Source organism: Ctenocephalides felis, unplaced genomic scaffold, assembly GCF_003426905.1.
Source record: "Ctenocephalides felis isolate EL2017-DRISC unplaced genomic scaffold, ASM342690v1 CF-g0.4_SCAFFOLD_00782, whole genome shotgun sequence".
Taxonomy (NCBI): Eukaryota; Metazoa; Arthropoda; class Insecta; order Siphonaptera; family Pulicidae; genus Ctenocephalides; species Ctenocephalides felis.
The window spans coordinates 5,411-17,593 of record NW_020536936.1 but is presented as its reverse complement, the minus strand read 5'-3'; the positions used below and the strand labels follow the sequence as shown (position 1 = coordinate 17,593).

Below are 12,183 nucleotides of genomic sequence, written 5' to 3'. Positions count from 1 at the left end.
GTTATTTGACGTTATCGGATTTGTGGCAGCTGTTTTCTAGGCTTTCTGCTGGTCCTGTATTTTACCTGTAAAATGGCATTCAGGTAAATAAAATATAATAACAGATTGATGATATTGTGACTAATAACAATAAGTGGTTTGTTTGTTACTTTATATTCGAATTTATGTTTCCTTCTAGGTCGTGCATGAAGTCTACGCCTAAAGATATTCGTAAAAAGAAGAATTAGTATTAAAACTTAATTTAGTATCAAAAATTATTGACAGGAATATTACCAAAGATCCAAGCACTTATTCAGAATACTGGAGATTCTTTATAGGTTGAACTGATTTTGGATAGAAATGAATTTTGTATTTTCTTGTTTTGTAAAAGTATAAAATAAATTTTATTGAAAAACCTAATATTTTTGAATGGACGTTTTATAAGACATGTATGTATATGTATTAATATATATATATTATATATATATATAATTAATATATATATTTATAGCAAACATATCCCTTCCCTCTGCAAGGTTTTATCTGTTTTATTTTCACATAACTACTATCATAACTTATCATTATTTACAAAATGATAAATAAAGTATGCAATGCTTTATATTATTTCATAAGCTTACAGCAAAAATATTAAATTATAAAACTTGCACTTCTTATTTATATTATATATATATATATATATATATATATATATAATATATATTAATAAACAGAAAAAAAATCAGACGATTGGTACACAGATAAAAATCAAACAGATTTTTAAGTAGGATTCCATGCGGACAATAGAGAGAAAACTAAACTATATTTCCAAAATATACCTTACCTTACGTTTCGAGTTTAAGTTTGACCCTTCAGAAAATATGCATGGTTTTAGATAAACTGCTGTTTGTTGCCCTCTAAATTAGGATTTCAGGTAATACAGCCTACTTTTTTTCTTTAAATAAAAACTACTCTTTCTTCTCTGGTAAAGTTCGGCTGACCGTGCAACGCGCCATTGTCCCTTATCAAAATACTCCTGATTCGTCCCTGAAAATACAAAATCATTCATCTGGCGTCTTTCAGACTCGGTCATTCTCGCAAATGTTCGCGCATATACGAATGAGAGATAAATTCGACTGCGAATTATAATATATACCCAATATATAAATATATATATATATATATATATATATATATATATATATATATATATAGATGTGTGTATATAATATATACATACATTCAGGCGTTCATTCATTTATACAAAGTTAGATAGCTTAATTAATTAAAGAATAGCTAAATAAATTCGAATCTTGATTCGACTCATCTTCAGTAAAATTAAATACAAATAGAATTTCACTATTATTAATATTAACTCTATGTAAGATATAGTACTAATTATTAATAGTATTTATAAATATAAAATTAATTACTATTAAATTTCTACAGAATTATTCCTTTTGGATGCTACAATCGAATTCAATTTCTTATAATAAATAAAATAATAATATTTTGATTAGTAATATTAAATTAAAATATCGAATGTACAAAATTCATATTTTTATTTATATTTATTAAATTAGTAAGATTCATACGAAAACTTAAATGGCAATTGTCTAAAGAGATGAAAATCATGTCGCAGTCAAAAATTTTTGGCCCACGCACATATAACTTTCACTATTTATAAACTACGCGTACACTTTCATTTGTTGATTTTTTGTATATTGTATACATCTATATATTATGAAACAACACATGAATTTACATTTGTAATTTATACATGGACCTAGTTTTTAAACAATAAAAAATTAATTACTTAAAATTCAATTATATCACCATTTATTTGTGAATTTGTCTGTGTTATCTTTTGTAAGAATTTATAAAAAGTTATTAAATTTTTTGTGAAAATTAAATGAAAAAAATATTTTTTATTATTATAATATTCTACAGAAACTTGGTATACTTTATTAAAACAATTGAAAATGAACCTTCCATAAAGTAATCAAACGCACTTTTTAATCATATAATAACTCTGAATGAGCCTTTTTAAAATAAACTAGTCGGATGTATGACATCATGCTTTAAGGCAAATTGCTGGAACTTCCCGTACCGTAACGAAATGTTCGAAGAATACTGAATGTTTTCAAATAGATTATTATAAATATTGTAACATTGTGTAATATTTATAAGAATTATATAAACTGAATTGCAAAGTTGAAATTATTTGTTTAAAGTATATTAGAACTATAGTTAGAATTCAAAATAAAATCTGAATTGTTTTCGATATACAATTTTTTTTCTTTTTTAAAAAAAAATAAAAAAAATGTTGAAACAACAATTTCTTTTCTAAAATTAATTATTTTGGTAAGACAAGCAGAAAGTTCTTTGAATCATTTAAATCGGACGCTTAGTTCTCTCAAAAACTGCCATTTTTTGCACATTTAGCTCCGTATCTTCAAAATGGCTGAGCCTGCCTATGCCAAAAACTAATTAGCACATCTCCCTATCAATAGGAATCGAATGTTTTTTGAACCTTTTTAATTGGTTGATCCGTGCGCCCGAAATCGTGACCGAAAAATTGTATCCATACATACAGACACACACACACACATCTATTTTTTCTGAGGTATGCCAAAATTTTCAGAAATCTTCAAAACGTCGAGAAATGCAAAAATTTTTAATTTCGATTTTTGGTCGATTACAATAACTTACCCTACGGGAAGTTAATAAATAATTTGAAAAATTTGTGCAAAATGAATAACGAACAAAATTGTTTAGCATTATAATATCAAATAGAAACTCAATAATCTTGGCAATTAAAAAACAGACTTTTAGTGAGTTCTCTCATACATACATTTGCCAATTATTTGTGAATTTGTTTCTAATAATTTTCAAACTGTTTATACAATGTTAACAAAATTGTATAAAATTAAACTGTACATTTTTCTTAGTCTTAAAATTAATTTATAAGTTAAGTAAAAAGTAACCTACTCTAAAAGCTCAATTGGGTACTGACTGGAGCTGTTTTAATTAACAAATGTAATCATTAAATATTTATAACAATTTATATTTTATTACAGTTATATATAATATATAATGATATATATATATATATATATATATATATAACATCTTAAGCAGTTATATAATTGAACACTTTCTCATTTCTTCCAACATCTCTCATCTAGATACGATTACGATTTGTACTACTAATATTTATTCATTCAAAGATATCGATTGCAAATAATCTTTGTTGATATCAATATTTAATCAATAAATAAAACAAAGTATAATTTATGATAGAAATAATTACAAATAAAGAAGCAGCCTCGTTTTGTACCCAATCAAACTGCAATGTTTCTCCAATTCTGAAAGAACACTTTCCATTTTTCATTACTATTTATGAGCAGATTTTGTTGTATATCATTTTTATGTTAAACAATGTTGTGGATTATTTAATTTTGTACAAATTTGTCAAATAGATCAATTATATTAGACTAAATGATTCATATATACTATGAATAACACTATGTACAGAAATTCTTATCAAAATTACAATAATATTCTGAAAAGAGTACTTTACAACAATCTGACTAATTTTAGACGTAGTTAATTACTCATGTTTACTTTGAGGCGTTCGCGGTTTTCAAAGAAATTTTCTTATTTTATATGTATATGTATATATATATATATATATATACACACATTTTTCTATGATAGCTTTACATTGTGATTATTTCTTTGTAGATTTATAACGGACAAAAACACACACATACAATTGAGAAAAAAAACATGAACGTCATCGCAACAACCTGACAATAGGAAACAACATTTCCAGTAACTATTATATATGCATGTGTAGTTATATATACGGACATATATGTATATATATAGAAATGTGTGTATAAATGCATGCTTTGTCCACGCACACATATTTTAACAAAGATAACAGTGCTCGCCAAAAAAAGTTTTGCCGTTTATAAAACGGTTCTAGAAAAAATAATAATTAAAAAGAGCTTTATATAATATACATTATAATTTTATGTATAAAAACAATATACAAAAAAAGAAGGGTAGAGGTGGGGTAAATTTAAAATTAAAGTAGTTGGTATTGGTATTTTGCATTGAGGCAAGTTACATGAACTTCCCGCTAAGTGTAAATAATCGATTTAATCAATAAAATGTGAATTAATTTATGAGTGATTAAAAGTATTCCGAGTGGATTTATTACACATAATTAGAAACGAACGAACACGTTAACTCGGAGTATTTTCTAGGAGTAAATTTTCAAAAATCAATAATTATTTTATAATTGAACCAGTTTTTGTAGGACTTTAATGGTCAAAAAGTTTCCATGAAAATCAGCTTAATTTTTTTTTTAAACAGTTAATTTCAAGAAAACAGCTTGGTTGATTTTCTCCTAAAACTAATCAGTACCATTTCCAATTAATATGATTCGAACAAGTTTTGATTTTTTTAAATCGATTCGGTAGTATGAGCTTAAATGTGGACGAAAAGTTTAACATTTTTTTCCAAATTATAAAGAAACGGCTCGACAGTTCGTCGCACAAAACTGACAAACGATAATCTTTATTGACATGCATCAAATGGCTTTTAAATTTCTGAAACAAAATTAAAATTTCTCATTGGAGCTCTTCCTAGGCATCGCTCTTAAACATTGTCATTTTAGCTCATAGGAATTTTTATGTATTTCTGATTGCTAAATAAAACGAGTTGAAAAAAAATCTGAAACAGATGCAGGCGTTTTTAAGCAAACGTCGATGAAATCTAATTTTGACAAATGCCAAAAAACGATACTAATTGTACGAGATTCAATCGAGATTGTACGAGATTCATCGATATTGAACGAGATTCATCGAGATTCAAACGATGTTCATCGAGATTGTACGAGATTCATCGAGATTCGAACGATGTTCATCGAGATTCGAACGAGATTGCACAAAATTCATCGAGATTGTACGAGATTCATCAAGATTGTAAGATTCATCGAGATTGTACGAGATTCATCAAGATTGTACGAGATTCATCGAGATTTTATAAGATTCATAGAGATTCGCCGAGATCGAGATTCAATCATATTCGAACGATATTCACCGAGATTCGAACGAGATTTATCGAGATTGTACGAGATTCAACGTGATTGTACGAAATTCAACAAAATTGTGCGAAATTCATAGAGATTCGAACGAATTGGCAGAGATTATACGAGATTGTACGAAATTCATCGAGATTGTATCGAGATTTATTGAGATTTATCAAAATTAAATGAGATTCATCGAGATTGTATCGAGATTCATCGAGATTGAACGAGATTCATCAAGATTGTACGAGATTCATCGAGATTGTACGAGATTCATCGAGATTGTACGAGATTCATCAAGATTGTACGAGATTCATCGAGATTCGAACGATATTTATCGAAATTCGAACGAGATTTATTGAGATTGTAAAAGATTCATCAAAATTGTACGAAATTCATAGAGATTCGAACGAGATTGTACGAAATTCATCAAGATCGTATCGAGATTCGAACAAGATTTATCAAGATTTATCCTTTTTATATAAATTTCAAACTATTCGAATAAAAAGCAATTACTTTTTTGCAGAAATGCATAAAATATTTCAAAGTTTGTACGAATTTAAATAATTCGATTAATTTAAACAATATGACGCATTTTACAATATTAAATATTCCTTTAAAAATTCGTTATACTCTAGGGTTGAAACTAACTTCTGATACTCATAATTGTAAAAATATTTCTTATTTCATAAATCTGCACTTGCAGATAAAAATGTTTATAATTTGTAAACCATTCGATTTACATAAATTACGTGTTTGGAAAACAAATAACATACAATATTGTCTAACAACAACTCGTCCTACTCTAGAATTCAAAAGCGCAATGGACATCATTACACAAAATCACGTATTTCCTCCTTTACTACTGCATATTATTCTATCTTTTACCCTGACCACACCTGCTCGAGCACCACCACTACTATAAAGCAACAACCTCTGATTGTACACTAGGGGGGCTCCGTCTGTATTGGTGTTCTTCGTTTCATTCCAACGCTCATAGGAGCACAATAGAGTCAGTGAGTAAATAACTTGTGTGACGCCAACTTGTATGCCACGTCGAAAACACTAAAAAAAATCGAATTAAATAAAATTATAAATAAAACAAATATAATAACAAAGTATTAAAACGTGTGATATATTATTTATATTATTATTATTATCAAAAGTGTGAGAACGTACAACGCTCTTGTTAATTTTCCAGACAGGAATTTTTAGTGTTGCCATATATATAAGCGCGAGGAAAGATTTTACATACAAGATGGGTTGCGGAATATCGTTCGTTAAATACGTTCTGTTCGTGTTCAATTTAATATTTGCGGTAAGTAATAATATTTAATAGTAATAATAGATACTTTAATTATGCAATTTGTTTAATGGTTACGTAAAAAGAACATAAGAGCCCCCTGATGCGTTCAAAGTTCGACGCGAGTTGAAAATACATGGAAATTGTTTCCATAAATTAATTTGAAACATAGTAATTTATAATATAAATAATTATTTAATACATATATAAGTAGATATAAACATAATTAATAATTTAAATATTTAATTGATAAGTAATTTGAATATTTAATTACCACATCATACGTTTCGAATCGTGATTTGGGTTCATCTTCAGTGCAAATTTAGATATAATATAAATATAAAGTGCAATCATTATAAATATAACCAGTATAGTTTTAAAAACCAATATGAAAATTAAATATGGACAAAATAACCCATTTATGTTTGCTTTATCCTTTTGTTAGATATTTTTGCAGACTATACTTCATCATAATTTATAACATTATACTTGGAAATTGATTATATACTAACTATTGTCCATTAATGATTTAATTCCAAAATTATTTAAATTTTTATCATTTTATGAAACATGGATTGTATTATATACAATAAAAATAATTTTATTTAATTCAATAATTTAATTCAATGTTAAACAAATTTACCTCCAAATCTAATTTGAATATATGAAATTAGCATAAAAGGGCGCCTAACTATTGTCCATTAATGATTTAATTCCGAAATTATTAATTTTTTTATCATTTTATGAAACATGGATTGTACCTATTATATACAATATAAATAATTATAGAAGAATACTATTTTCCTTGCAATTAAATACAATGTTAAACAAATCTACCTCCAAATCTAATTTGAATATATGAAATTAACATAAAAGGGCGCCATGTGCAACTTCACGCTAGTAACTTCATTCTCTTGTAATTTTATACATTTCATTCAAAATAATTAAAATATTTATTCCAAAATAACTTTTGGTCAAATACGATCTCAACCATTGAAAGAAAATAAATCCTCTAATAATATTTTCCATTAACATTCACTTCTGAACATCGATTCAATACACTTTTCTATCATTTCTGTCCGAGGTCAACAAGAAAACACACTTAAAGATCTTCTACTTCGTCAAGTTTCATATTACAACGTGCCGACAGCCATCATTTCCTTAAATCTTTGGCAAGAAAATAATTTTGGCGAGCCATAAAAATACTTTACTGATTGTTTTTATCAGAAGAAAATTTAGAAACACGCACGGCCTTGCGTACAAATAAAAATTAAAGTAAAAACATAAAGTCATAGGCGTGCCCATCATTGTAAGACGTCAATTGGTATATAAATATGTAAAAATACTAAATAATTAATAGATTAAATAATACTTACTGATGAAAAGTTCGGTATTGACAGGTACTTGTAAGTAGTCGATTGTTGAATCATTGATTAGTATTCCATAACAACATCATCTTTGTAATTTTCTCCATATTGTACCTAGATTATTTAAAAATTAATGATTTGCTACTATCCAAACAATTATTAACAGTATTTGATTTCGAAGATATGCATTAAAACACAAATTTATGACAAAATTTTGCACAAAGTTGTCTTGACGTAATGTTTTACATGCCATCATGGACATGAAACCAAACCGGTTGATTTATCACTTCCAGTCTGATATTACAACATAATTCCACAATATATATTGCGAGCACATTGGCTTTTTATAAAATTTGAATCATTTACCTGCTCGAAACTGCAAAGTTATCCTTTTGAGAACACCATTATTAAAAACATGTGTTGTTTATTGCCGACATTGCGGCAAACGGTCGAGCCGCTGATGAACCATCTCATATTGTTGTACATTGATACCAACCTGTCGATATTAAGGGATGTTAGGCGGTTATTTTAAAAGATATTTTTATATTATAATTATAATTATAATATATATAAATATATATATAATATATATATATATATATATATATATATATATATATTTAAAAAGTATTTGTTTACAATTATAATTGCAAATAAAATCCGTTTTCAATTTCTCAAAATCGTCTTACTTCACATACATAAATACAAAATGTCTCACTTGTCAAATAATAGCGCGAACTTTAAAACTTCAACATTCGAAAATGGAATTTCTGAAATGTTATCAATACGTACTTCTGTTTAATGTATATGAAAAAATGTATGTGTATTCAGTATAAGTTTAGTCATACATTATTCGAACAGTTATATAAGACAAAACTTTTTTTTTTTTTTTTTAAAAAAAATTCTTTAACAGCGATCAGAACTTATGAGTTCTATGAGCTGTTGTGATCAATTATCTTATTATTATAGATGGCAACCCAAACAGTTGTCCCATCTCTATGTGCTGAATTATTACAATTGCTGTAATAGTGATGACTTTTTATTTCCAAGTGGCATGTTGCCACTACAGCTATGCCCACGAAAGTCCATTTTCACTTGAAATCATATTTGAAATCTATGATTTCAAGTGAAAATTTGGTATCAAGCTGCTTTGATACCGAACCGACCGAGGTTGGATTCGAACCCGGGACTAGGATTAAGACAAAACTGGTAATGAAATATGGTTTACTTGGAATCCAAAACGTAATAGCATTATCACCTTTATAAATTAGTCATTATTATCACATGCATATCAAATACTCAGAAACAGAATTTGATTGATAACAATTGATTTGTATTATTTCCTTGCATGTATATATATATATATATATATATATATATATATATATATATATAAAGATTTATTAAGTAATAAATTAATTGATATGACTTCACTTATTCTTAAATACCTCATAATGAATCAAATACATTCAAAGAAATTAATCTAATAATTTTGGCCTCACAAGATAGCAATTCAACCTGTTTTATTAAGTATAATAGTAAGTTATGATTAGTTAAGACGTTATATTATTTATAATTAATTATTTATTATGTATATATACATATGATCTCAAAAACTTGTGTGTATAGAAACAAAAATTTTACATGAACATACTTTGCATTTGAGGTGTGTTCTGTTCCAATTTTTCATTAATTAAATTAAACCTTCCTAGACAATGTATATAATTAAATCTATATTATAAGTATAATAAGTTCTAACACTCGGTTAGCATATATAATTTTTAAATATGTGTATTTGCATTTTATTGTTTTATTCGAACAATACCCATTTTGAAAAATCTTCAGCACATTTAAGCTGTTTAAGAAACAATAGCAATAGCAAATTATGTTTGCTAGGTAAAGTATTTTTTACTAAATTTTTAATGTGTTTTGATTAAAAAATAAATTAAATTGAATAATACAGAACGAAACAAAAACACAACTACAAATTCAACTTTTTGAATTCTATTTTTTTGAATTCTATTTTTTTTAATTGAATCTACTAATACTACCGCCACAAAAACTTGCAATGAGCGTCCGAAGGTTTAATGAAATTATGAATCACTTATTATTTTAACAATAATACAACTTATTATAAATAAATATATATATATATATATATTTATATATATATATATTGCATAAATTCATTATGTTACAAAATATTTGGAATTTGTTTCCATCGCATGATATTTCCAACAAACAAAACATCGCGTGTTGTGACATGGTACTCAACCCTTTTGTGTTTTGTTCATGTCATCTCTAATTAATTATATGGTTTCTAGTTAATTACTTATAACATATAGAGATGTAATACGTATATACACACTTATATATATATATATATATATATATATATATATATATATATATAAAGCGAGAGGTTTTTCTTCAGATGGTGAAATAATATGATAAAATTGACACACGTAACACGTACTCCAAGCTGACAACATGTTTGTTTGGAATAAGCTTTTTTATAATAAAATATATTATTTATTTCAATTTTACAATTTTTTAAAATTTATCATAACTCGACGTTTTTATCAGTTTTTTTATATTTTTTTTCGTGCAATTTCGTGTGTTTTTTTTTTCAAATTTATTTGTATGCACTGAAGTCCCGGGACGTATGTCTCTGAATAAAAACATTTTCTCTCAATAAAACTGTTTTTAGTTACTGGATGGATGCTCAAGAAACAATTTTATCATATATATATTATATGTATATTTTAAAAACTAGTGGTGCATGGCATCGTGCCATAAGGTAAAATGCTGGAACTGAAAATGTTGTGTATTGAGAAAATTGCTTTTTTTAAAAATACATACTGATATTTTTTGAAAATTAGGATAATGTATGACTAAACTTAAATACGTATTCTAAATATGAGAGGAATGATTCAAATCGGTTACTCCGTTTTCTCACAAATTTAATTTCCATTTTTTGCGCTCTTTGCTCTGTATCTTTGAAACGGCTGGTCTTGCCTTTGCCTAAAACTAATCTGGACGTCTTCTAATCAATAGGAATTGAATGCTTTTTGGATAACTCAAATCGGTTGAGCTGTGCTGCCGAAAACGTCGAAAAAATGTATCCATGCATTCATACATATTACATACACACACATCCATTTATCTTAAGGTATTCAAAACAAAATGTTTAGAAATCTTTAAAACGTGAAGAAACGCAAAAAATTTCATTTTCGATTACTATAACGTTATCAGTGGAAATAAGTTTTGAATAATTTGGCTCCTGGCCCATTTATTTTTGTATATACACTTCATTTTACTACAAATATGTATATTATCAATAATCAAATAACATGTCGTCAAGTATATACAGGTCGCTCCTTCGAAACTGTTTTCTTTTTAAACAAATTCGTTATCTCTGATTGTCAGTCTGACTAATGTTGAATGTGTAATATTAAATAAACATGCAGCATTTTGTACAAGGCAAATGTATTTTTTTCCACGAAACGACCTTCGGCATTTCTAACTCGATATATCGCAGAATTTATTCGACTTGCGGAGGAAGCAAAACATTATTTTGAGATTATGCAAGATTTTGACAGACGGGCAGACGGACGTCATATTATGTCAATAAAGTTGCTTATTATCTATGATAAAATATCGTAAAATGTTTTAAAACTCAGCAAAAACTAGATGTTTATGTGAGAATGCCCATGATAAGACTAAATGATGAAGATCAAACTATTTTTTTCTTGTGCGTGCTAATGGATGACTAATTAGTATAAATTAGTAATAATAATGAATTTGCGCCTAAGCACACGTGTATATATATATATATATATATACGAGGTCTGTTCAAAAAGTACCCGGAATTACTAATAATTAAATTTCGCGGGTCTGGAGTGTCTGATTGTCAAAATTTTTTTTTTATTGTGTTGGTATACATGCCCCTAAAGTATGATGAAATTTTCAGCTATATTCACTGTTTACTGTGTCTGTGGTAGTCGCTAAGGTTCGACGTGTTTTTCTGAGCTCGGCGATTTTTACAATGGAAGAATTGAAAAGTCAAAGAATTTGTATTAAATTTTGCGTAAAAATGAAATAAAGTGTTGCAAAGTGCAAAAATTCACCAGATATGGCTCCGTGTGACTTTTCCTATTCCCAAAGTTGAAGAGACCCATGAAAGGACGGCGGTTTTCCTCGATTGAAGAAAATCGCTGAGAGTGCTCAAGGACATATCAAAAAGTGAATATCAAGGGTGCTTCGAAAATTGGAAAAAACGCTGGCATAAGTGTATTATATCTGGGGGGGACTACTTTGAAGGGGACCACATTAATGTAGACGAATAAATAAATATTTTTTTGAAAAAACGAAAATTCCGAAAACTTTTTGAACAGACCATGTATATACATTTATATATATGCATGCATACAAAC

At 27.2% G+C, this 12,183-nt stretch overlaps 1 protein-coding gene across 1 annotated transcript; it reads right to left on the bottom strand.

Moving 5' to 3' along the window:
• Positions 1 to 898: 898 nt before the first annotated feature.
• LOC113369434 lies at positions 899 to 8,173 on the bottom strand. Its single transcript, XM_026610178.1, has 4 exons — positions 8,114 to 8,173; positions 7,757 to 7,861; positions 5,977 to 6,142; positions 899 to 1,023 (listed from the first exon to the last, which is right to left on the bottom strand). The coding sequence occupies exons 2-4, from the start codon at positions 7,808 to 7,810 to the stop codon at positions 899 to 901; spliced, it is 345 nt and encodes a 114-aa protein (XP_026465963.1). The 5' UTR covers positions 7,811 to 7,861; positions 8,114 to 8,173.
• Positions 8,174 to 12,183: the final 4,010 nt, after the last annotated feature.

Excerpts from the sequence above, each read along its gene's own strand:
- LOC113369434 (XM_026610178.1), bottom strand. The coding sequence starts at position 7,810 with ATGATTCAACAATCGACTACTTACAAGTACCTGTCAATACCGAACTTT. Across the intron at positions 6,143-7,756 it reads CAATACCGAACTTTTCATCA|TGTTTTCGACGTGGCATACA; the intron begins GTAAGTATTATT and ends GATTTTTTTTAG. Across the intron at positions 1,024-5,976 it reads TAGTGGTGGTGCTCGAGCAG|GGACGAATCAGGAGTATTTT; the intron begins GTGTGGTCAGGG and ends TTGTATTTTCAG.